We start from the raw sequence: 25,889 nt of genomic DNA on the forward strand, positions 1-25,889 counted from the left end.
GAAACTTGCTCCCCCTTGCAGGACTCTGGGTTCAGCGTCTGCCTGGCCTGATGTGTCCCTGCTTCAGCAGGAGGAGTCACCATGCTGAGCGTTCCACTGGAGCCTCCTATCCTATGACGTAAGACAGTAAATACACCTTAAGATCCTGAAGAAGAAGCAAAATGTCCACGTAATATTTTGGGATAATTTGTGAGGACAAGTAAAAAAAAATTATGCAGTCATTAGGACGTTGAGCACTGTCTTCTTCTGGCTCCTTCTGATGCTCCTTCATCCTCCTCCTCTCCCTTTGAGACTGACATGGAAGACCACGTTTGAGTCATCTAGGTTGGCTGTGGTGTGATCTGTGCCATCATGACATGGCTTCTGGTCTGTGCAGACAGTGGTGACGTTTGTCACGTTGCTGCATTGGTACAGAGTCATTTTTGATCAACAGAGTCCTTTTTAACTACTTAGCAGTACATGCACGGTGGTCTCATCTGAGGTATGCTTACTGATGCTGGGTGTACTCAAAGGAAATGTTACTAAAGAATACATGAAACCTGGGGAAATGATTGACGTTTGTCCAAACTGGCTGTATCAATCCAGGGTGCACTCCCCATTGCAGTAATTACAGACGTAGTCACAAAATGGGTCATCGCTGCCTATGGGCAGCTGTGTAGGAATTTCCTTTTCAGTGGAAACCTACAGCCTGGTCCTTGGATGATGGTTACGCAAGTGTTTTATTTATAATAAGTTGTTACATTATACATTTATATTTTGGGCTCCTTTATGTGTATTATTTTTACAATTAAGACAATTAAAAACAAATACACAAAAAGGTTTACATATATTTAAGGGTTTTTTTCCCTCTTGTCTTTGCAGAGCAGAACAGAGAAAAGCGGTATGTGTTTCGCTTGGCAGGAAAACACTTGCTCTCAAGACTCCACTTCCAAAATGCACGAGTGTCTGGGCTGTTCAGCAAGCCGGCCTTAGTTTTTCCCTCTTAACGCAGTAGCACGTAATTGAGAACAAAAAAAAGCAGCCCCTGACATCCAGGAACTGGCCTGACACTTACAGGTAGGCCTCAGTGGTATTGAAAGCTGGCCTGGTGCTCACAGCTGGGCCTGTTATCCTGTTGCACATGAACAGTCTCACAGAACATCAACATTATGGTCACTCTGAGACGATAATAATGGTAGGCCATTTCATAATTTTGCCTAAGCACAGACAAGATTGCTGGGCAACCCACAAAATATACCAAATATCCCTTCTCCCAGCTAATGTGAGTGGCTACCACCTCTTACCAGTTATAGCTTTAGCCTCACACTGGTCTGCTGTCATTTCTTAGGTACATGGCTTTGTTCTTTTCCCAATCTATTTGCCCTTTATCACTGATGTTTAGGATGTGTTTTGTCACTTCAGCAATTTCCTTCCTTTACCGTCCCTCCTCCAAGAGGACTTGTAAAATCCTTTTTTTCGCGTGGTTTTGTCACTGTCGTTTTGTAAGTACCTATTTTACAAGGTCAAATATATATAAAGTATATTAGAAACAAAAAGCATTCCCATGGCACCCTCACCCTGTATTTCCCTGTCTACTTCCAGGAGGCAAGGACTTCCCATCCTCATTTGTTTCTTTTGAAATTTACTTCCATATATCTAAGTTACACACTTTTGTAAACTCATCAGTTTTAGATATTAGCCGCTGCTGAATGTGACCGATGAGGACTTTAGGTGTCTTAACAACCCACTTTCCTGTTTCTCTCATGCTGCTTGGTTTCCTCAGAAGGAATCCTTCAATTGCCTGCCCAGGGATCTCACTTAATCTCAATCTCGTCTTCTGCACGGCCCCGCTCTCATCCTTGCTCCAGGCACACCAGCCCAGAGACTGCTGATCCAGCCTTTCCAGAGTAAATCCGAGGTCTTCAGCCAGGCTGGGGAAGGGTCACAGGGCCTGGAGTAACAACAGCTCATTTGTTTCCTGCATCATCAGTGTATCAGTTCTGGTTTTTATACAGCCTTTCAGGTAGTCCTCCTGTTTCCAGGCCTCACCTTCAGAACCTGGCACCTCTGGCTTCTGAAAGGGGAAAATGACTGTTTCTGGGCTTCCCTTGAGTTCAGGTTCAAGTTTCCTCAGGTCTGCTACATCAATGAGCAGGTATCTGCCTCTTTCCAAAATTGTGTTGCTGCCATCTCCTCTCTCTTCCTGTGTCCATGTGAATTTATACCTTACTTTTGTTTTAGTGAGGTGCCAGAAGAGAGGAAGAATTAACTTCTCTGCTCAACATGCCATGCTTTTCTAGCAGAATCACCCCCGTCTCTTCAAGGACCTGTGATTCCTCAACTATTTTTCCTTATACCTTCTTCCCATCTCACTCCCAAATATATAGTGACATTCATACTTTTGTTCAAGGAACATGAACTGAATGTCTACCATGTGTGGGTGCTGGGACTTGAATTGTGATCAAGCTACAATCCTGAATTGTGATCAAGCTACAATCCCTGACTACTCTACAAGAGGTGCCAGTCTGGAGGAGGCAAGCACTTGGAGATGTAAGGGGTGCAAAGCACAGCATGTGCACGACGCCAGGGCAGTGTAGGGGAAGGGTGACTTCCCTTCTTGGGGCATCAGAGAAGACTCCCCAGAGGGAGAGGTGTTTAAACAGATTTCAAGAGAAAGTGAGAATTGGTCCTACCAAACGCATCTGTGCCCCAACAAGATGGCATGAAGAGCCAGAGACATTCACAGAACCCAGGCATCCAACCTCCCCCCTGGCCCCTCATCCCTGCTCTGGGGGACTCTAATGGGTGGTCTCTGTGTCCTTGATACTCCCTCTGAGTGTGAAGAAGGCAGGAATTGCCCGAGACTTGAACGGTCTACCACCTGTAGGAAATGTGGGTGGGAAGATGGATAGAGACTTTATTTTCTGGTCAGGGGCTGCAGTCTGCTCATTTTCCATCCTTTTCCCCAAACTTCTGGTCATTTAGTTTGAATTCTTTACTTCTCTCTCAAGCTGTAACCCAGACCATGTACCTCAACTGCTCATATGTCAGGAGAGCAGGAGGGGCACAGAGGATCCTATTCAAGGCCCAGCTTCTCCAAAGGAGTTACACTTGTAAGAAGAAATTAAACAGATTTGATCTTGTTAGTTTATTGAATAAATCAATCCTGGGTAAAGAAAAAACAGAACTAGCTTTGGGGACAGAGGTTGGGGAAGTGAGAGAATCCCCCGGCCCCTGTGGTGTGGGTAGAGGGGTCACTTGTAAAACTCATGCTCCTGTTCGTCCTTCTTGATGACTGTCTTGTACGCTTTCTCGAAGTCCTTGGCCAGAACAATGTAGCGGTTCTCTCGGACAGCCAACATGCCGCTCTGTTGAGGGATGAGAGTTAAAATCTACTCCCTGCACTCCCCGCCCCTAGGGATGGTGCAGGAAGAGACAGACGCAGCCTAAGACCCAGGGAGGCAATGATGGATGGGACTGCGGCAGAGTGGAGGGTCTTCACACACCCCCTGCCCAATCTAGAGAGAAACCATCACTCACCTCCTGACAGATGGAGTTGATATCAGCTCCTGAAATCTTATCTGGTCGGGCCACATCTATGGCAGGTGAGTTAAGGAAACCATTCCATGCATGACTGGGTGAATGCCTGGAGCTAGAAGTCGTTCTTGGGCTGTCTTTGTCACCATCCCCCTCCCCAGACCTTGGTCTCCCACCTGCACGATCTGGGTGGTGGTGATGGCAGGGGTGGAGATCTAATCCCCATTCTCAACGGTGACCCTCCCCTCGCTTCTAGAGCAGGATACAATCTTCCAAGTCAACCTCCTCAGAGAGGTTCATCTTGCTGGTGATAGTGGAGAAAATCAATCTCTTCTGGCGGCGGTCAGGGAGTGGAAATTCAATTTTACGGTCAAGGCGTCCCGGCCGCAGCAGAGCAGGATCCAGGGTGTCTGCTCTGTTTGTGGCCATGATCACCTAGCATTGGGGACAGGCCAGCTCAGACCTCTGTCCCCACTATACTCTCCATCCTGTCGCATTACCTATCTCCTCACATGCCAGCCTCCATCCTTCCCTGATTCCCACAACCACACCTCCCCTTGCCCATCCTGAACCCCAAACCTTGACATTGACGTTCTGGTCGAATCCATCCATTTGATTCAGTAGCTCCAGCAGGATTCTCTGAACCTCCCTGTCAGCTGGATAGTATATAACACGGTCAGTCCAGGGCATGCCGCATGACAAGCCTGCCTAAGACCCCAGGCCCTGGGACTTCCCTGGGTGGCGCAGTGGTTAATAATCCGCCTGCCAGTGCAGAGGACATGGGTTCAAGCCCCGGTCCAGGAAGATCCCACGTGCTGTGGAACTAAGCCCGTGCGCCACAACTGAGCCTGCGCTCTAAGGCCTGTGAGTCACAACTACTGAGCCCACACGCTGCAACTACTGAAGCCTGTGCGCCTAGAACCAGTGCTCTGCAGCAAAAGAAGCCTCTGCAATGAGAAGCCTGGGCACCGCAACGAGGAGTAGCCCCTGCTCGCCGCAGCTAGAGAAAGCCCACACGCAGCAACGAAGACCCAACGCAGCCAAAAAAATAAATTCATTTAAAAAAAAAAAAAAGACCCCAGGCCCTGTTTGGGCATCACTCACCCCCTGTCTGGGCATCGAATCTCTTGGTTGCAATGGCATCAATCTCATCTATGAAGATGATGGCAGGTGCGTTCTCCTTGGCCAGGCGGAACACATCCCGGACCATGCGAGGGCCCTCACCCAGGTACTTCTGTACAAACTCTGAGCCCACAACTCGGATGAATGCAGCTGATGGCAGGATGACAGGGGTTAGATGAGAATGGGACACCTGTAGGGCCCCATAATACTTTAACTAAAACTGAGAATTCCTTGAGGACATCTCTTTCTTTGGATACCCACTCCAAGTAGCCAGGTCATTCTCTCATGACCTGGGCTGGGTCCCAGATCCAGCCAGGAGGACCAGCTTGTACCCCACAGAGACCCAGCAGCCCAAATCATGAATCCTGCCTCCAGATGTGCCAATTTTTGGCCCAACATTTAAAAATCAGGGTATTAAAAAAAAATGTGTCTGTGCTTCAACATACCGACAAAGTAGAGCTAGAGACATTCATGGAATCCAACATACCAAAAAATGTGAATTTCCGGAGTGCTTGAAAAATCAGTAAGAAAACAGGTTTTCCATACACAGGCATCATGCTGCCTCACCAAGAGCTCAAAGGACCCACTTTTGAATATCATGCAAGAGTCAGGAACCAGGAATACGTATTCTGACATAATCAACAAGTGGCAATGGGGTTAAAGACAGGTTTGCTCTGGGCTTGCCACTCCTTTCCATCTTTGCTTAGAGTTTAACTTGTTAGTGACTGGATGTGGCTTTGTGTTGCATGGAGCAACCTCCAGGACACTCCTTCCAGCCACCACAGAGAAAGGAGACACAAAGTCCATTATGTAGATCTGGTCATAAACTAGGAGTTGTGCAAGTTGCAGCCCTGTCCCTCTCTAATGTGGTGGCCACTGGCCGCAAGTGGCTACTGAGCAACCGAAATGTGGCTGGTCCAAAATGAGATGTGCTGTAAATGTGAAATACACACCAGACTTCAAAAGACAGTACAAAAAAAGTAAAATATCTCAATAAATGTCCATCAACAAGTGAATAGATAAAGTGTGCTATATACATACAATGGAATATTATTTGGCCTTCAAAAGGAAATAAATTCTGGCACATGTTTCAACATGGGTAAGCCCCAAAGACATTATGCTAAGGGAGATAAGCCAGTCACAAAAAGACAAATACTGTAGGATTCATCCATGTATATGAGGTGCCCAGAATAGGCAAATTCATAGAGACTGAAAGTAGAATAGAGGTTATCAGGGGCTGCGGGGAGGGAGAAATAGGGAATGATTGTTTAATGGGTATGGAGTTACAGTTTGGATGATGAACAAGTCTCAGAAGTGGATAGTGGTGATGGCTGTACAACACTGTGAATCCACTTAATGCCACTTATAAACTGTATATTTATATAGTGGTTAAAATGGTAAATTTTATGCTATATATATTTTACTACAATAAAAAATTACAGAAAAAACTCAAGTTTTGTATCTGCTGCATGTTAAAATAATAATATTTTTGAGTATACTGGTTAAATAAAAAAACATTTTAGACGAAGTTCACCTACTTCTTTTAACTTGTTTAAAAAATGAGTACTTAAAAATTTAAATTATATATGTAGTTTCATTATACAGTTGACCCTTAAACAACACAGGGTTTAGGGGTGCTGACCCTCTGTGCATAAAATCTGTGTATAACTTTATAGCTGGCCCTCCAGATCTGCAGTTCTGCCTCTGCGGATTCATCCAACCATGCATCATGTGAAAAAAATCTGGGTATAAGTGGACCCTCGAAGTTCAAGCCTCTGTTGTTCAAGGGGCAACTGTATTTCTATTGAACCCTGCCTGTCTAAAACCACCCTGATCTCAGGACAACAGTCGAAATCTCTTAGGTTAGCACTAAGACTATTTATCTTCACGCCCATTCTGATACCTGGACCTGCACAGCCCCTCCTTCAGCCAGCCATTCAACAGTTATTTTCTGAGCACCTACCACAATTCAGCTACTGGGCGGGCACTGGAAACACAAAAAAGGACAAATGCACAAGTTCCCTGCCCTCGTGGAGTTTAGTCACGGTCTACTCACCACTCCTCACAACTCCCTAAATGAGTTCTTTCCCACGCCCTGGGCTTCGCAAATGCTACTCCTTCTCCCAGCTGTGTGCCCGACAGGCTCCTCACACCTCTCTTCCGGGGACCCCTACCTAAGAGCCTACGCAGAATGGACTGACAACCCTCCTTTAGGGCTATCCCACCACCTTCCTTGCTTCCTTGGAGCATTTGCTACTCTGCAGACCGTTCCCACCCAAGCTCACCTCCAACCATAACCCCCTTGCTCACTTGGCTGCAACTACTGGGGCCTCCTCACTGTTCCTAGAACACTAAGCACACACCTGTCTCAAGGCCTTTGCACCCGAGTCCCTCAGCCTGACACACTCCCTCCCCCAGACGTCGACATGACTCACTCCCTCAAGGCTTCTTCTAGGTCTTTATGTAAATGTCACCTCGGAAAAGTCTTCCCTGACCACCGCCAGTCCCGGCACATAAAGCTGCAGCCCGTTATTCCCCATCCCCTGCCCCTTAGTTGTTTTCTTCACGCATTAGCACCACATGACATATAATCTCCTCATTCATCTGTTAGTGCTTCCTCAACTAAGACATCACCTTTACGAGGAAGGGAGACTTTGTTCTGTTCACTGCCGTGTCTTCCGCACCTAGAACACAGCTTGGTACGTATTAGGTGCTCAATAAGTATTAACTGACTGCGTTCTAAGTGTTTATTTTCCTTTTTTTCAGCCACACTGGGAGACTCTCCAATGCAGGGGACAGGTCTGACTCATCCCTATATCCCAGCACCTGGGAGAGCAGAAGTTCAATGAATGATGATGACAATGGCTAACATTTACTGTCCACTTACTACGTGCCAGGTATGGTTTTAGAAGCTTTATATTGATTTAATCCTCTGAATAATCCAGAAAATTAAGAAATAGAGGCACAGAAAGGCTAACTTGCCAAGTAGTTACATAAACTAACTTACGTAAGTAGTACTAACTTATATAAGTAGTTGTAGGGGGGCCAGATTTCAAACACAGGCAGTCTGGCCCAGAAAACACGCTGCTTACCCACTGCCCTCTACTGCTCCCTGGCTTAGATATATTAAGATTTTAAGATGAGCTGAGTCCTGTCTTTAGGCTTTACAAACAGTAATACAGTGACTTCCAGACATTTTTGTTTAGAACCTACAAGAAGAAATACATCTGTAAACAACCACAGCACACCTGTGTACAATGTCTGTGTGTGTTCACAAACAATACGAGTTCTTACTGTGTGGGGTGGACTCCAACGTTTTCTGTTCTGTTTCATTTTTTAAAATGCTGGTTGCAACCCATGAATTTGAATTCATAATTACTAATGGGTCAAATGACCCATTAGTAGGAAAAACATGGCATTATTTCATTAATTCCCCACAATCATGCTGCGAAATGAGTGTTCTATTAGATGAGGAAGTTGAGGCACGAGAGTAAAGTCACCTCCCCAGGACGGCACAGCCACTCAGTAAGACGCACACTGGGTCTTTGACCCTAGTGCCCATGTTCTTAATCGCTGTGCCACGCTACTTCCTGGGGAGGATGAGAGAGCTGAGGGCAAGGCTGGAAGAGCCCAGAAGGTCAGAGCTCGGGGGAGGGGCCAAGCGGCTCACCTGTCGTGTGATGCGCCACAGCCTTTGCCAACATGGTCTTCCCGCAGCCGGGCGGGCCATACATGAGGACGCCTCGGGGAGGGTCGATGCCGATCTGAAGCACAGAGGTGGAGAAGAGCGTGAGCCGGGGAGTCCCTCACCAGCCGGAGACATGGTGGGGGCGGCCTCTCCCTTCCCTGCCAGCTCCAGCTCCTCACCTGCTTGTAGAGCTCAAAGTGCGTAAGGGGGAGCTCCACGGCCTCCCGCACCTCCTGCTTCTGGATGTCCATGCCCCCGATGTCCGCGTACATCACGTCTGGCTTCTGATCTGGTGGGAGAGCAGAGCTGGGGCTCCCAGCCGGGCCCGCAGGGTCCCCTCAGGCCTCCCTGGCCCTGGGCGCCCCCTCACCTGAGGTGAGCATCATGATGCTGCTGTCGGCCTCAGGAGGCAGCACGTCCACCAGGGCGTTGCTGTGCTTGTGGAGGGCCACCGAGGCGTTGGGCTTGAGCAGCTCCCGGTCGATGGTGCTCAGGATGCGCACATAGTAGTTGGAGCCTTTGGGAAGAGGACAAGAAGGGAGAGGGGAAAGTGAGAAGTGCCAGAACCTCAAAACTGCCGACCTCACAGCTGGACCTCCAGGCCGACAGCATCTCACTCAGACCCCAGATGGCCCTCCTGGCTTCTAGTCTTGCCTCCTCCAGTCCACCCCCCGCATCCACACTCACAACTTCCCTGTCTGTCCCTGACTACTGAGCTCCAGCCCCAGGTGACCAGCAGCCTCCTGGAATGCCTGCCCGTGGGCATCCCCACGGCACGTCTCACTCACCATGTCTCAGCGTGTTCTCAGTATCTTCCCCCATTTGTGCTGCTCCTCCTGGGTCTCTGTCTCAGGGAGGCCCATGGTGCCGAGTCACCAGCGAGAGCCCTAAGCCTCATTCTGGACTTTCCTCCGCTTCCCTCCACAGCCCGTCAGTCACCATGGCGGTCCACCAGCCTCCTAAAATGTCTCTCTGACTAATCCCTTCCCTCCTGCCCAGGGACCCTGCCCTGATTCAGCACCATCCTCCCCCATCTAGGTCTCTGCAGCAGACTCCTCCTTGCTCGCCCAGCCTCCAGTCTCACGTCCCCAGTCCACCTTCTACATTTATGGTAGTGACACGCACATCTCTTTCTGGCCTCAGTCTCTCTCCTGACCTTCAGACCTGGCTGTCCAGTGACCTCCCAGACACTTCCCTGTGATGTCCCAGACTGCCCTCACTGTCTCCCTGCAAACCTGCTTTTCTGCCCATGTCGCCATCTCAGGGATAGCCACTGTCCCCCTAAGTCCTAAAGATCAAAGACACAGGCCTCATTCTGGATACCTCCCTCCCTTCACTACCTCACTGCCAGCCCGTCAGTCCAATTCCAGGCCCAGTCACACACCTTTCCCCGCAAGCTTTATAAGAATATGGCTTGGTCCAGAGGAGCAGAGGCCAGAAGCAGGAAAAGACAGATAAGATGCTGAGACAACGCCCATCATGAAGGCAGAGCCTAGACCCATGTTAATAACGGCAGCTCCCGTATACTGGGTCCTTACCAGAGCCCAATCTCTTAACACTTCACCTGTGCTTTCAAATTGCAGGTCCCAACCCAGTAGTAGTTGTGAAATCATTTAAGAGTCATGACCAGAACGTTGTTTAAAACAAAACAGACTAGAACAAAATGGGAAACTAGTTAGAGTATGTCACACATAGTGTGGCTAACTATCGTTTGGTCAGACTTTTACTATATGAGTTATACACACACACGTAGAGAAAGAAAGAGAGAGAGAGAACGTAAAATATATTTCCACTTTTGCATCAGACTCAAAATACTCTGAAAAACACCATTACACTGTCTTGCCTCGTTTGCCGTTGTAAGTTCCTGGCACGTGGCAGGAAACAGTTAACAGCTGTTGAATGAACAGATGAGTAAACAACCCCCACGCACCTGTGGTGGAGCCCACGATGGCTGTATTCTGATCCACAGCCTCCAGAAACTGCCCAATAACCAGTGGGATGCTCTGGATTCGCTTCACCTCCTCCTGGGCGTGGAGGAATTCCTTCTTCAGGTTCTTTTGCTCATCCTTGATGTACTCCTCCTGCACCTCCAGGAACTCCAGCTCTTGCTGCAGCTTCTGTGAGCAGAGAGGGAAGAGGTAGGGGATGGCACCAGGCCTTGCTGAGCCAAGGAGCAGTGGAAGGTGGGGGAAGTATGGGATGCTGGGCCCTGTGCAGGGTCCGGATTGGGTTTGAATGTACCTTGTAGCGGCTGTACAGGTCCTCCAGGTCCTCAGGCTCAGGCCCCAGGAAGGACAGGCCAGTCTGGGGCCGTGACACAGACAGGGCTGGGATCTCATCCTAGACCATGGAGGGAAACTCAGGTTGGAAGAAGAAGGTCCCCTTATGAAAGAATCTAGAGCCCCCCTCCCACTTCACCATGAAGCCACTTGGCCCCTAATAGGCTCCTGACATCATTCAGCTCCCTAAATAGATCCTGGAAACCTCTCAGTCCCCTAAACAGGTTCCTGAAGTCACCCAACTCCTCACAGGCCCCTCGGTCAAACAGCCTTCCAAACAGATCTTCTGGTATTATATGCCACTTGTAACATGTCTGCAATGTCACCCAACTCCCATCTAGGGCCTACGTGTCTGATCAACTCCTTACCAGACCCCAATGCCCTCCAGCCCCCCACAACAGGTTCCTAATATCACATGGCTCTCTCAGTTGACTGTTAAAGTCACCATGCCTTCATACAGTCCGGGCATTAGTCAATTACCTCCCGAAGACCCCTCATGTCACAGAACTCCAACTCACACTAGGCCCTTATGTCATCCAGCTTCCAGGTAGTCCCCAAACATCACTCGGCCAGACCACATACATTACTCGGCCCTCCAACACCAGCTAAGCCCCGAATGTCAGTCAGCTCCCCAGCCCAGCCTCAGATATCATTCGGCCCCAAGGCCGAATCCCATACATCACTCACTACCGACCCATCCCCAGTGCCGCCGGGTCACCGATGTCACAGCATTCCCAGCTAAACCTCGAAATCATTCAGTCCCAAAGAACCTCTAACGTCACTCGTTTCCCCAGCCCAGCTTTCCGAGCCCTACTGCCCTCCCAACATCACTCAGCCACAGCTCAGGCCTCGGGACGGCACGAAGCTCTGCACTGAGACCTCCGAAAACACTCAGACCCAGGCCTGGATCCCCGAAGTCGCTCAACATCCCACTGAGGTCGGCTTCGCCCTCTCCCCGCGAGCCAGGCCCCACCGGACCTGAGCTTTCTCCACCAGGATACCTATCTCCTCCATAGCGACCAAGCCGGCCTCTGTGCGGCCCGGCCTAAGCCAGTCACCGCTTCCGCTGACGCCACCGGAAAGCCAGGGCCTGGATGGATTCTGGGAAATGTAGTTTAAGACACCAAGGAGAGACGGCCGGATAGGCCGGATAGGTGAAGGGCAGGGCGACCTCGTCCTGAGCTCCTCCCCCAAGGTATGCTCATGCGCACTCCGTACCGCGCGAGCGCGCGGGCGGGCCCGGGGCGGTGCGCGTGTGCAATAGCGCGCCTTGGCGCGGTCTCGCGTGGCGTTCTCGCGCGCGGGTTTTCTCGCCGGCAGGCGGCGCTGCCCTCGTTGCTCTTTGACCTGAGGAGTTTCCCAGAGATCTGTCAGAATCTGACGGCAAAGTGCTGTTTTTTCTTTAGTGGCGGGGCTGGAGCTGCCTTTGGCCGGGTTTCGCAGAGGGGCTCTTTTAGGGGGTTTCCAAGTAGGCTGCAGCCGAGGATTGCCCCCCGCGCGGGGGCGGGAAGACGGGGGCTGCCCCTGAGAATGACACTTCTTACCGGGCTGCATCCCGGGGCTGAGGAGCCCCAAGCCCGCCATTACCAGTTACTTCATTACCGTGAATCAAGTAGAACCCACGCATTAGGGCTGCAGCGGTGCCAGGAGTTGGGTCACGCAGGAGAACTGCAGGCCTATATAGACCAGGCCCTGTGCTTGAGTCTTACGTGCTCACCTCATCGAATCTTGACAGACATTATGTTCCCTCTTTTACAGGGAAAGAAACCAGAGCGCGGGGCCCCAGAGCTCTCTGTCCTCAAAGCCTGTTCTTCTGGCCGCTGTTCATCACACCAGCTACAGTTTTGTCAAGTAAACTTTTTATTCAAGTACAGAGAAGTATACATATCATTAGTGTACAGTTCAACGAATTTACACAAAGTGAACACACCCATATAACCAATACTCAGATCAAGAAACCAAACAGAGAAGCCCCCAGAAGCTCCGCACATGCTCTTTCTGCCACCCTCATCCCCTCTGAAAGTTATCATTTACCTGATTTCTAACAGCATGGATTACTGTGTCTGTTTCAAACTCTCTAGGGACCCATACAGTGTGTACTGTGTTTTTACCTTCTTTTACTTAACATTATGTTTGTGAGATTCATATTGTGTGTAGGGATAGTTCTTTCATTTTCATTTCTGTATGGTTTCCATTGTGTGAATATGCCTAAAACTGGATATTTTCCTGTTTGGGGCTATACTGATGCTATGAATATTCTAATACATTTCTTTGGTAAACATGGGAATATACTCCAGGGCAGGTATGTGTTTAGCTTTAGCAGACACTGTCAAACTATAGTACTAACTTACACTCCCACCAGTGGAGCATACATTTGATATAGTCTGTCATAAAAAATTTTTTTTGTGCAATGTCACTAATTATTGGAGAAATGCAAATCAAAACTACAATGAGGTACCACCTCACACCGGTCAGAATGGCCATCATTAAAAAGTCTACAAATAATAAATGCTGGAGAGGGTGTGAAGAAAAGGGAACCCTCCTACACTGTTGGTGGGAATGTAAGATGGTGCAGCCACTATGGAAAACAGTATGGAGGTTCCTCAGAAAACTAAAAATAGAATTACCATATGATCCAGTGATCCCACTCCTGGGCATATAACCAGACAAAACTATAATTCTAAAAGATACATGCACCCCTATGTCCATAGCAGCACTATTCACCATAGCCTAAAGAAAGAAATATCCAGGTCCAGATGGTTCCACTAGAGAATTCTATCAAACATTTGAAGAAGAATTAGCATCACTTTTATGCAATCTCTTCCAGAAAATAGAAGAGGGAACACTCTCCAACTCATTCGATGAGGCCAGAATTACCTTGACACCAAAACCAGGCAAAGACATTACAAAAAGAAGAAAGAGGAGGAGAAAGAGAGAGAAAGAAAATTAGTATCTCTTGTGAACTTAGATTTAAAACCCCTTAAAAATATTAGCATATCAAAGCCTGCAAAGTGTAAAAAGAATTCTATACCATAACCAAGTGGGATTTATTCCAGGTATGCAAGACTGCTTCAATATTAAAAAATAAATCAATGTAATCCACCATGTCAACAAGGTAAAGAAGAAAAATTATATGATCATATCAATTGACGTGGGAAAATAATTTGGCAATAACCAACACCATTTATGATAAAAACCCAACAAACTAGGAATAAAGGGGAACTGCTTCAACCTGATAAAACAGCATTTACCAATAAACTACAACTAACAGGGACTTCCCTGGTGGTCCAGTGATTAAGACTCTGTGCTTCCACTGCAGGGGGAGTGGGTTTGATCCCTGGTTGGGGAGCTAAGATCTGCGTGGCACGGCCAAAAAAAAAAGAAAAAAGAAAAAAGAAAAAAAAAAAACACTTACAGCTAACATATTTAATGCTGAAAGACTGAACGTTTTTCCCCTTATTAGGAACAAAGTAAGGATGATCACCTCTTATTTGACATAGTACTAGAAGTTCTAGCCAGCTAAACAAGGCAAAACAAAGATTAAAAAAATACTGATTGGAAAGGAATAAAATTGTCCTTATTTTCAGATGACATGATTGCATAGAAAATCCCAAGGATTCTAAAAAAAAAAAACAACTAATAAACACACAAAAATCAGATGCATTTCTATACCCTAACAATGAAAATGTAGAATCCAAATTTTAAAACACAATGCTATTTACAATAGATCCAAAGAAAAATAAAGTATTTAAGCATAAATCTAACAAAACATGTTCAGGATCTGTGTGTTGAGAAAACACACGTTTTGGACTTAGAATAGAAATGCATTGTCTCACAGTTCTAGAGGCCAGAAAGTCAAGACCAAGATGTCAGAAGGGTTTGGAGAAAGGTTAGTTCGTTTGTGAGGAAGAATATGTTCCATGCCTTTCTACCAGCTTCTTATGGTTTTACTGGTAATTTTTAGCATTTCTTGGCTTGTAGATGATGCATCACCTCAATCTCTCCCTTCATCTTCACGTGGTGTTTTCCCTGTGTGCATGTTTAACTCTGTGTCCAAATTGCCCCTTTTTATCAGGACACCAGTCATATCGGATTAGGGGCCCACCCTACTCCAGTATGAGCTCATCTTAACTAATTATATCTGCAGCAAGCTTATTTCCAAATAAGCTCACATTCTATGGTATTGGGGATTAGGGGTTCAACATATGAATTTTGCAGGGACACAGTTGAACCTATAACTGATCTCATTTTTCCTTATTAGAAGAGCTATATATGTGTACATATGCATATGTGTATATAAGTATATATGACTATATAAAGGACTGAATGGTACACATCAAACTGCTAACTGGAGTTATCCTCTGGGAAATGATGGGGAATGAGGAGGGTAGGTGGGCAATACTTATACTTTTTATCTCCACACTTTGAATTGGTTGAAAAATGTTCAACAAGTATGTATAACTATTGCAAATTTAAGCAAACAACTTAAGAGCCTTTAAGGCACCTTATAGATGTCCTTCAAGGTAGATACTGGGCTTCCATGGAGAGAAGTGGGAACTACAACAATTAAGTGATCCAAAATTGTTCGACTACTTTTCCATGTGCAAAACAGTAATATTTTATATGTCCTCACCAAAAGGACTTGTGAGTCAGTGGCAGAGTGGAAATAGCACTACACCTGGAGCCCAGAGAGCCAGATGGAATTCCATTTCTGGCACTAGCTGGCCAAGTGACCTTAGGTTCTTAACCACCAGGGCATTTGCATTTTTCTCCTTAAATATTTCCGTAAATTTCAGATATGTAGTCCCATGGTCTATATTTATTCAGATCTGGCTAATACATGTATGTGGTGTGTCACAGCAATATTTGACTAAGCCTAAAAATAGCCAGCATCACTTTTCCTAGAAAAAGATCTGAACACAGAGACCACTGATCTGAGCTGTGTACTTCAAGTACAGCGTATCCATGTTATATGACCAGGCAGCCTGATTCTCCCACTCTGCCTCTGCAAAGTGTCTATACCACCCTCCATTATCACTATGGGAAGGACAACTTCCACCGAAGGGCCATACAACAGACAGAGCTGAACCCCACAAACCTGTATCACCCCTCCAGAGCTTCTCTTCATTTCTCCATTCAATCAGGAAATAATTATTAACTACCCACTATGAGCCAGGACTATACCAGGCCCTGGGGATCCACTGATCAGCGAAATAAACACATCCTTATTCAGATTAAGGAAGTCAAGAAAACAATTACAGAACAATGTGAAATGTGTTTTGGTAAAGGAATTACAGGGTGCTGGGGGTGGAGAACCCAGCTCTCTGAGTTAGGGTCCCCTAACTCAGTCTTAAGGGTTTTCCAAAAACTTCTCTTCATAGAATTGCATCAACTCAGCTCTGAAATCTTGAGTTAGATAATTTTGCCCACTACCTGCTGCTTTTCCTTTTTCCTTTCAGTTCCATCTGTGGTTGCTGGAGAAAGGCATGGCTCGGGCAGGAAGTTGTCAAACCCCTGTAGTTCACCTATTCAAAGAAGAGAAAAATGGCATCTCTGACTGGGAGGCATTCTTTCAACTTCCTGGATGGTGTCATGTTTTCACTCTAGGTAGGAGGATCCACTCTGCAGAGTCCAGGTGTAAAAGGGTTTGATCACAAGTCCTGAGAATGATGAGAAATACCTATTCATTCCTCATCAGAGTCAATATCTACCAGAGCGCACTCACTCTCACTAACCATTACATCAAGCACAAAGTGTCCCTTTGAAAGTCTTCAGAGTGCATGTTTATTAGTTTCTTCAGACACAGCACATGCCAAGGTGACAGGGCTCACATCACTTTTCTATTTTCTCTAAGTCCCCTCAGAATTCTTACTTCCTGTCCCCATAATATTTCTGAAAAAAATTTAAATACTGGTGAAATAAATCCAAGAAAATCTACATAAATGGGAAAAAATAGAATGTTTCTGGATTAGAAGAATTCAACACAGAAAAAAAAAGGCAAGCCATGAAATGTTACAGATTGATTAAATGAACTACATTAAAATTAAGAATTTTTTCATCATTAAAAAAGTGAAAAGGGGGACTTCCTTCATGGTCCAGCGGTTAAGACTCTGCACTCCCAATGCAGGGGGCTGGGGTTCAATCCCTGGTCAGGGAACTAAGAGCCCGCATGCTGCAACTAAAGATCCCACACACAGCAACAAAGATCCCACATGCTGCAACTAATACCTGGTGCAGCCAAATCAATCAATCAATCAATCAATATATTTTTAAGTGAAAAAAGGGAATTTCCTGATGGTCCAGTGGTTAGGACTTGGTGCAATTTCATTGCTGTGGGCCCAGGTTCGATCCCTAGTTAGGGAACTAAAATCCCACAAGCTACACAATGTGGGCCAAAAAAAAAAAGTGAAAAGATAAGTCACAGAGTGGGAGAAAAAAAATTGCAAAACATTTAACAAAAAATGACTTGTATCCAGAATATATAAAGAGTTTGTATGGATCAATAAGAAAAAAAACAGACAACCCAATTTAAAAAATGGGCAAGAGACTTGAACAAATAGATTACTAAAATGAACAGGTACATTCTTGATTTTTTCACTAAAAAATCAAGGACATGCACATGAAAACCACAACCCAATACCACTACCCCTCTAGAATGGCTAAAATTACAAAGTCTAACAAGGCCAAATATTGGCGAGGCTGTGGAGCAACCAGATTCATCATATGCTGATCGTGGGAGTTGACATTGAAACATGTTTGGTAGCATCTACTAAAGCTGAGCCAAATGACCCAGCAATGACCATTAGGAACTCCACAGCACATCCCAACAGAAACTGTGCACGTGTGCATCAGAAGATAGTATTCATTAGCCCAAAGTGGAAACAGTAGAATGGGTAAATATGTAGTGATTTTTTTTTTTTTTTTTTTTGGCCACGGCATGAGGGATCTTAGTTCCCTGACCAGGGATCAAACCTGGGACCCCTGCAGTGGAAGTACGGCGTCTTAACCACTGGACCACCAGGGAAGTCCCTGTAGTGATTTTTAAACAAGCAAGTACCATATGGCAATGAAAATGAACTATAGTTATGTACACAGGATAACACTGAGTGAAAGAAGCCAGTCACAAAACAACATAAACATATGATTCCATTTGTGTCAAGTTCAAAAACAAGCTAAATAATCTGTGGTGTAAGAAGCCAAAATAGTGGCTCCTTATGGGAGGTAGGGAGTGGAGAGTGATTAAGAAGGAGAATGAAGAGGGCCTCTGGAATGCTGGAAACATTCTCTTTCTTAACCTGGGTGTAGGTTATAAGGATGTATTCATTTTGAGATCGTTCAATGAGCTACATACATTTATGATTTGTACACTTACTAATATGTGTATTTTATTTCAAGAAGACATTAAAAATATTCTCATGAATCACATTAGAATGGTTGCCTACAAGGGGGCCAGGAATGTAAAAATGGGTATAAAAGAGAATAAATAGGTTGGTAGGTGGGTGACAGACATATAAGCAGCTGACTAGGTAGATGAAATGGAGCCTGGGCTAGCAACAGTTCTAGAGTTTTGTCTTGTCTAATATGGACACAAGTTACAGCTGGTTACTTTAATTTTTTTTTTTTTTTTTGACTGTGTTGGGTCTTCGGTTCGTGCGAGGGCTTTCTCTAGTTGCGGCAAGTGGGGGCCACTCTTCATCGCGGTGCGCGGGCCTTTCACTATCGCGGCCCCTCCCGTTGCGGGGCACAGGCTCCAGACGCGCAGGCTCAGTAGTTGTGGCTCACGGGCCCAGCTGCTCCGTGGCATGTGGGATCTTCCCAGACCAGGGCTCGAACCCGTGTCCCCTCCATTAGCAGGCAGATTCTCAACCACTGCGCCACCAGGGAAGCCCTGGTTACTTTAATTTTAAATGGGTTAATGAAATTAAATTAAAAATTCAGTTCCTCCATTACATTAGTCACATTTCAAGAGCTCAGTAGACACATGGAGCCATTGCCTTTCACACTGCACAGCGCAAAACACGGAAAATTTTCATCATCACAGAAAGTTCTGTTAGCCAGCATAAGTGGACATGGATAAGATCTCCTGGAGAAAAGAGGTAGTTAGAGAAAGAAGCAGAGAAAGAGAATCTGAGGACCACCAGTTTTTTTAAATTGAAGTATAGTTGATTTACAATGTTAGGCCAATTTCTGCTGTACAGCAAAGTGACTCAGTTATGCATATATATACATTATTTTTTTTTTTTTTTTTTAATTTATGGCTGTGTTGGGTCTTCGTTTCTATGCAAGGGCTTTCTCCAGTTGTGGCAAGCGGGGGCCACTCTTCATCGCGGTGCGCGGGCCTCTCACTATCGCGGCCTCTCTTGTTGCGGAGCACAGGCTCCAGACGCACAGGCTCAGTAATTGTGGCTCACGGGCCCAGTTGCTCCGTGGCATGTGGGATCTTCCCAGACCAGGGCTCAAACCTGTGTCCCCTGCATTGGCAGGCAGATTCTCAACCACTGCGCCACCAGGGAAGCCCTACATTCTTTTTTTATATTCTTTTCCATTATGGTTTATCACAGGATATTGAGTATAGCTCCCTGTGTTATACAGTACGACCTTGTTGTTTATCCATTCTAAATGTAATAGTTTGCATCTACCAACCCCAAACTCCCAGTGCATCCCTCTCCCTCCCCCACTCCCTCCCCCACTCCCTCCTGGCAACCACAAGTCTGTCCTCTATGTCTATGAGTGTTCTGTTTTGTAAATAGGTTCATCTGTGCCATATTTTAGATTCCACATATAAGTGATATCGTATGATATTTGTCTTTCTCTTTCTGACTTACTTCACTTAGTATGATAATCTCTAGTTGTATCCATGTTGCTGCAAATGGCATTGTTTCTGAGGACCACCAATGTTAAGGAGGTTATTGTAGGAAACAGACCAAAGTAACACAAGATCCAGAAGAAAGTGATATCATGGAAACCAAGACATTAGAAATGTTTGAGGAGGAAGCATTCATGTCAAATGTTAAAGAGGAGCTAGAATCAAGTGGCGAGTAAGAGGTGACTGGAGGATTTAGCAGGACAGTTTCAGTGCACATGGAAGTCAGATTGTGGTGGGTCAAAGAGAGATGGGTGGCGGGGGGGCTTCCCTGGTGGCACAGTGGTTGAGAATCTGCCTGCCAATGCAGGGGACATGGGTTCGAGCCCTGGTCTGGGAAGATCCCACCTGCCGCGGAGCAACTAGGCCCGTGTGCCACAACTACTGAGCCTGCGCGTCTGGAGCCTGTGCTCCGCAACAAGAGAGGCCGCGATAGTGAGAGGCCCGTGCACCGCGATGAAGAGTGGCCCCCACTTGCCGCAATTAGAGAAAGCCCTCGCACAGAAACGAAGACCCAACGCAGCCAAAAATAAATAAATAAATAAATAAATAAAAAAAAGAGAGATGGGTGGGGAGGTGAAGAACAGGAACATAGCTGTAGCAGGTCTGAAGTTTCAAGAAGGTAAAACAAATAAAGGGAATTTCCATAAAGCAAGGGAGCAGATGGCCAGTGCCGTATAGGAGGAATAAAAGAGATTAGCCTCAGCTTGGGTTCTCAGGAGATCACACATGCAGAAAATGATGTCTGGATTCCAGGCATGGAGTTAGCAGGTAGAATATGAAGAAGAGTGTTCCAAGTGGAAGGAACTGCGCAGGCAATGGCAAGGTGGAAGGTGCAGGAAATGGAGCATTAGGGCTTGAGAGAGTCCTGCCAAGAGTGTGGACTTACATTCACAGGGACAGGGAAGCATGGAATTTCCTTGAGCAGGGGAGGAACAAGATCAAGTCTGAACCTCAGGGAGGTTAGTGGCAACTTGTGCAAGATGAAGGAGTTCCCCAAGGGGGTACAGAGACCCCTTGTGGGATCCAGAGCATGAAAGAATGAAGTTCAAAATTGCCAGAAAATCTGAATTGAGCTGCAGAGTAAATTGTCTCCACCTGTACCCTGGATCTCTAAAACCCAGACAAGCCAGAGGGTCCCAGGGGTCTCAAGTCATATGACCAGTACAGATCTGTCCCCTACAGATCTTGTCAGCAGGGAGAGGATAGAGGGCTTGGACACACAAACACCCCTTGTTTTGGCTCAGAGCAGGGCTGCCAGTGGCAGGATGGATGTGATTTCGCTGACCACAAGGAAGTGTCCCCACAGGTTATCTCAGGGGTTCCCCGTGGGGTTTCTGAGAATCGATATGATATGGAGTACAGTACAGGGTGCGTCATACCATACCCACCCACCACACTCACACCCCTTAGGCTCTGAAAGGAGGGAGAAGGTCCCAGGGGTGTCAAATATTAAATTGTAAGGTTTCCCACCACCACCGCCCCACTTCTGGGAACTCTGGCCGCAGAATGCAACAATGGGTTTTGAGGAGGGGGAAAGCATCTCTCTGGGGTCAACCAGGGGAGACCTCAAGGCTTAGAGATTGGGGGGCAGAATCACCTCTGAGTCTTACTCTAATTTTCTGCTCCCTCATCCCTTATTTCTCTGAGTGTCTCAGGCTAAACAAGGTGTATTCGACAGAAGATTTTGACATCTTGGTTTGCAATAGCTGTTTCCTCCTTAGGAGTCCCAGCAGCCCCTCCTCCCGGTCCTTTTCCTCAGGGACCCAGGCACCACTCCCCACAGAGCTCTCACTCTCCGTTGGTCCCCCCTCACCCCTGCCTGTTTCTTGATATGTCTGGCTCTTATCCAGTCTCTTGTTTACTCACCTCATTTTCCTGGTTGACCTTGGGCCCCAGTCAGCTCTGAGCCTTTCTCTCTCCCTCTGGGAACCTGCCCTGGGTGGGGCTCTAACAGCCCCCATCCACCCCGACCACCAAGAGGCCCAAGCCTTGTGATAAGAGAGGAGAAGTCCTGGGGGCAGCAGCTGCTGGGGTGTTGTCCAAGAGGGCACCCAGGCTTTGCAGCTGCTGTTTCCAGGGGAGACTCCCCAGGCAATGAGTCCTGGGGCTGGGCGGAGGAGAGCAGGGCATGGGTCAGGCCAGCCCCTCGGGAGGAAGGGCCTCCGCCTCAGAACGCCCACACCACCTCTCAGCTGTCTCTGCTACTGCTCCCTGCGTGCGACCTACACCCCCAACTCCCATCCCAGGCAGATTTTGGGGTGATGGGGGCACAGAATCACCCAAAACTTGTTCAGCGAGTCCCTTCTCAGGAAGAAAAAAAACACCTCCCAGAAAACAAATTCTCCAGAAAGTGGAGCCCAGTGTCTGCATGGAACCAGGAAACAGGGGCCTGCATCGTTCTTTACACGCAGCTCCAGCCCCCAGGTGCCACCTGCTCCCCACCTGGGACCACACCAGAAGAGCCTGCCTCCCACCTATACTCCTTGAGAGTTTACAGAGTGCCCTCTGGGAGACAAGTAAGCCCAGTGAAGCTAGTTTTGATGTCCCTATTTTGCAGATTAGGTACCCAGGAGGCCCTGTTGGTCTGGGGGTGGAGGTATTGTGTCCCACAACAAAGTCCTGAGTCAGGTGCTCAGGTTCCTGCCCACCTCAGACACCTGCCCCCCACCGTGAGCGGTTGGAAAGAGGATATGTGTGGCTGGGGACCAGGGAACAGCTTGTGGCCGGTGGGGACCCGGATGTGGGTCCTTCACTGTTGTTCCTGGCAGGAGCCAAAGGAAAAAAATTTAGCCATTGAACCAGCAAACAAGACCAAGTGCCACCTTCGACTCCTGCTCCCCACCCACTGGGGACCCAGGTCCAGGCCCTCAGCACCCTGCTTCCCAGCTGTTTCCCTCAGGGACACCACCCTTCCAGGACTGAAGTTTCCAGCAGGCTCCCCAGGCAGAGCCACCAGCTGTTCTCACACCCCTCCCAGGACTCAGGCATTCAGGCTTGCCCTCCACCCTTCTCAGGCCTTCGGGGGCCCCATTCCAGCTGGCCCTGGGATCAGCAGCCTCCTTTAAGAAGTTGGCACCATCTGCCTGGCAGGTGGCCCAGGGCGTGGCCTGAGTCAAGAAACTCCACTATATAGCCCAGCCCAGGGAACCTGGAGCTAGCCCTGCAGCTCCGGGAACCTGCAGGTGAGAGAGGCTGCATCCCCTTTGGAAGTGGGACATCAGGTCCCCTACCCTTGCCCCTGGCTCTAGGCCTCCCCATCCCACTCCCCCCAGACCCACTGGACATCCAACTCCCTATCCTACCTCTGTCCTGCCCTCCCTGCCCAACCCCCAGACCCACCAGATGTCCAATTCCCCTTACACACACACACTGGCCCTTGGATTCAGCCCACCTCTGCCTTCCTGGTGCCCAGGAAGCCCTTGTCCTGAGACTGGGCCCTTTTGTCCTCTGGCAGGAGGGGCAGACCAGCCTCCTATGACCTCCTCTCTTTCTCCACTGCAGACATGGGTTCTCTGCGGAGCTGGTGGATGCTCTGGGCCGGGGCAACCCTCCTGTGGGGTAAGTCAGACCAAAATCCCATCTATGTCCTGGTTCCAGTCTGAAGAACTCTACCTGCCTGGGTCAGCACCCTCCATTTGAGCCCCCTCCACAAATACATCTCCCAGTGTCACCCCAGGCTAGCTGAGATGAGAGAGAGGCCCTTTAAGTACTGCAGAGAAATGTGGTGGAATTCACCCATTCTCTCTCTGTTCCAGAGGGAAACAGGTAAAAACTTTAGTCCCCAAATTCAAGTAGGTAAGAACTACTACTTTCTTGATTTTCTGCAACTCAACTGAAGTTTTGACTTAGAGCCTCATTCTGCTGAGGTGATGGAAAATTTCACTAAAGTCTTTCTTGGCAGGGGGTAGGGGGGACTTGGTGGCCAATTATCTAGGCCAATTATCCAGAACTGTAGTTTTAGGTAAAGCCAAAGTTTGGGGGGAGGGATGGGACATCCCGGCCCTCTCTACCAGTCAACATCTATTTAGGTTACTTTAGAAACATTCATTGACCCTGATGCCCTGGCCCCATGGGACACTGGGATGTCCTTCAAGGCTCCCCTTATTCGGCAGACAGTCCTTCTATAACCACCACAACTCTCTCCAAGATCCTGTAGAGCGATCTCTCTCCCTCCCCCTCTCTCTTCTCAGCCCTGGAGAATCTTTTCCTAGATTGAGGTGTTGAAAAGTCCCCACTCCTCTCTATTTCTAGGAGACATTTTGTCCATACTCCCATAATCCCCTTTTCCCCTTCACATACACCCCTAATCCTATGAAGACAGAAGTCACAAACTGGCACCTGAATCCAGCCAGTTTAGGCCCCATAGTTCTTACTTAAAACAGTTTTGGATTGGAGATTTCACATGGAAATTCAGATATCCAATTTCCCTTGAAAAAATGGTAAGATCTGACATTTTTAAGAAAGAGCCCATAAGCCATCATCATAACAACAGATTAAAGCTAATAGCAACACCCCACTTTCCATGGCATGTGAATGCTCTAGCTGCACAGTCTGCCCATTCTGTTTCACACATACGTCACTTGCCTGGCCCCGTCAGTGTTTGAGTTTGAGATCCCTGTCTGAAGTGTTCAGGATTTTGGAAGGCAAAAGCCAGAAAGGCTGGTAGGTGAACACTGCATGAATAAGGGGAAAGGAGAGAGAAGAGAGAAAATAGAAACCCACGTTAGTATTTCAACGTGCGACCCAGGCACAAGGTATGAGGTTACTTCTCTGATGGGGAGGATTGGATAAAGCAGACCCACAGCTGCATTTTCTCACCCCAGGGTTGACCCAGGAGGCCTCAGTGGACCCCAAGAACAGCGAGGGGGAGGAATTCCTCACGGCCTTCCTGCAGAACTATAATCGCGGGTACAGCAAAGCCTACCTCTACCTCCTCCTCTCCAGTCTGTCGGACAGCCTCACCTCAGTCTCCATCCTCAGCCGGGTAGACGGCACCTCACAGAAGGTCACTGTGGGGCCCGGGCAGTCAGTCATGGTCAACATCACTGCCAAGGCTGAGATGGTCGGCAGCAATACCTTCAAGCGTGCGGTGGTGGTCCACTCTGACCGCACCATCTCTGTGCAGGCAATAAACGCTAAGCCCAACACAGCAGATGTGACACAGCTGTGGCCTGTCCGCGCCCTAGGCACTGAGTACTTTGTGCTCACACCCCCCAGCGCTTCGTCCCAGAATCTCAAGGAGTTTGCTGTGGTGGCAGGTGCAGCTGGTGCCTCTGTCAGTATACAGCTGAAGGGGTCAGTGACATTCCAGGGCAAGTCCTACTCAGCGGGCAATGTCCTGAGTGTGACTCTGGACCCCTACCAGGTGGCCCAGGTGCAGAGCACAGCTAACCTCTCAGGGTCAAAGGTCACCGCCAGCAGCCCCGTGGCTGTCCTCTCCGGCCACAGCTGTGCCCAGAAAAACACGAACTGCAACCATGTGGTGGAGCAGCTGCTACCCACGTCTGCCTGGGGCACCCGCTATGTGGTGCCCCCTCTGTCCCTCCAGACCCGCCAGGACCTGGTCTATGTCGTGGCCAGCCAGGCCACGAAGCTGACCTACAACCTCGGGGGCACCACTGGCTCCCGTGGGCTCCAGGCAGGTGACGTGACAGAGCTTGAGATCCAGCAGTCCTGGCCACTCTACCTGTCTGCAGATGTGGGCATCCAAGTCCTGCTGTTTGGCACGGGTACCACCAAAGATGGAGAGACCTATGACCCCCACCTGGTCCTGATCCCAGACGTGGCAGCCTACTGCCCTGCCTATGTAGTGAAGAGCGTGCCACACTGTAAGTGCACGGCCCTGGTAGTGGCACCAACAAAGGCTGCTGGTGAGCTGACCATAGACGGGCAGAGGCTGGGGGCCAAGCTCACCTGGGCCGCTGTGCCAGGCAGTGAGTTCTCATATGCTGAAGTGGACCTCGGCACTACGGACAGTATCCATGTGGCTGAGGCTGCTACCAACTTTGGGCTGCTCACCTTTGGGCTGGACCAGGACGTGAGCTTTGGGACAGCAGCTGCCTGCGGCCGGAGTGAGTGATCAGAAATGACCTCTGGCCCTGTCCACCTGGGGACCCCTTTGCCAGCTCGCTTGCCTTTTCCCCTTTCCCACCCTCTCTGTGCTCATCTGTGGCTTCCTGGCTCAGCTGGGCTGTCCCCCACTCACCTGCATCCTCCCCGCCATCCTTCTTTTCCTTAAGGCTTCCCAAGCCCTCCCTGTCCCCCCACCCCCTGCAGGAACAATACTCTAAGTGTTTAGCAACTGATATGATCCGGGGTCCCAACCAGTCTGAAGAGATGCCAGTCAGAGCACCGCAGCAGGGTCCTAGAAGCCCCCAGGGTGTCTGGCATCAGCCCTTTGTCTGTTGCTTTTGTGGGG

The 25,889-nt window shown here is 48.3% G+C and overlaps 2 protein-coding genes and 2 long non-coding RNA genes across 6 annotated transcripts in view; 2 read left to right on the plus strand and 2 right to left on the minus strand.

Moving 5' to 3' along the window:
- LOC309648892 overlaps positions 1-8,301 on the plus strand; it is a 108,699-nt gene extending 100,398 nt beyond the window's left edge. Inside the window, exons 4-5 of the long non-coding RNA XR_014256843.1 lie at positions 862-1,056; positions 7,405-8,301. This is a non-coding gene — a long non-coding RNA (uncharacterized lncRNA). The remainder of the gene's footprint in view (positions 1-861; positions 1,057-7,404) is intronic.
- On the minus strand, positions 3,113-11,723 carry PSMC4 (proteasome 26S subunit, ATPase 4). The gene is made up of 11 exons (XM_082438044.1): positions 11,584-11,723; positions 10,568-10,666; positions 10,257-10,443; positions 8,697-8,843; positions 8,506-8,615; positions 8,309-8,402; positions 4,621-4,788; positions 4,096-4,172; positions 3,783-3,951; positions 3,520-3,575; positions 3,113-3,347 (listed from the first exon to the last, which is right to left on the minus strand). Exons 1-11 carry the CDS (start codon positions 11,617-11,619, stop codon positions 3,234-3,236), a joined length of 1,257 nt encoding a protein of 418 aa, XP_082294170.1. The 5' UTR covers positions 11,620-11,723; the 3' UTR covers positions 3,113-3,233.
- Positions 11,724-12,462: 739 nt separating this feature from the next.
- Positions 12,463-22,477, minus strand: LOC309648893. 3 transcript variants are annotated; one of them, XR_014256844.1, is made up of 3 exons: positions 21,338-22,477; positions 16,039-16,130; positions 12,463-13,482 (listed from the first exon to the last, which is right to left on the minus strand). It is a non-coding gene; the product is annotated as an uncharacterized lncRNA (long non-coding RNA). The 3 variants fall into 3 exon arrangements; XR_014256845.1 differs by lacking the exon at positions 12,463-13,482 and adding an exon at positions 14,207-14,224; XR_014256846.1 differs by lacking the exon at positions 12,463-13,482 and having other exon boundaries at positions 15,861-16,130.
- A 495-nt stretch (positions 22,478-22,972) lies between these two features.
- FCGBP (Fc gamma binding protein) overlaps positions 22,973-25,889 on the plus strand; it is a 38,974-nt gene continuing 36,057 nt past the window's right edge. The window contains exons 1-2 of the mRNA XM_082438021.1: positions 22,973-23,029; positions 24,295-25,542. Of these exons, the coding sequence (XP_082294147.1) occupies positions 22,975-23,029; positions 24,295-25,542 (1,303 nt within the window). The 5' untranslated portion in view covers positions 22,973-22,974. The remainder of the gene's footprint in view (positions 23,030-24,294; positions 25,543-25,889) is intronic.

The sequence above is a fragment of the Balaenoptera physalus genome (genome assembly GCF_965194825.1).
Source record: "Balaenoptera physalus genome assembly, chromosome: 19".
NCBI lineage: Eukaryota > Metazoa > Chordata > Mammalia > Artiodactyla > Balaenopteridae > Balaenoptera > Balaenoptera physalus.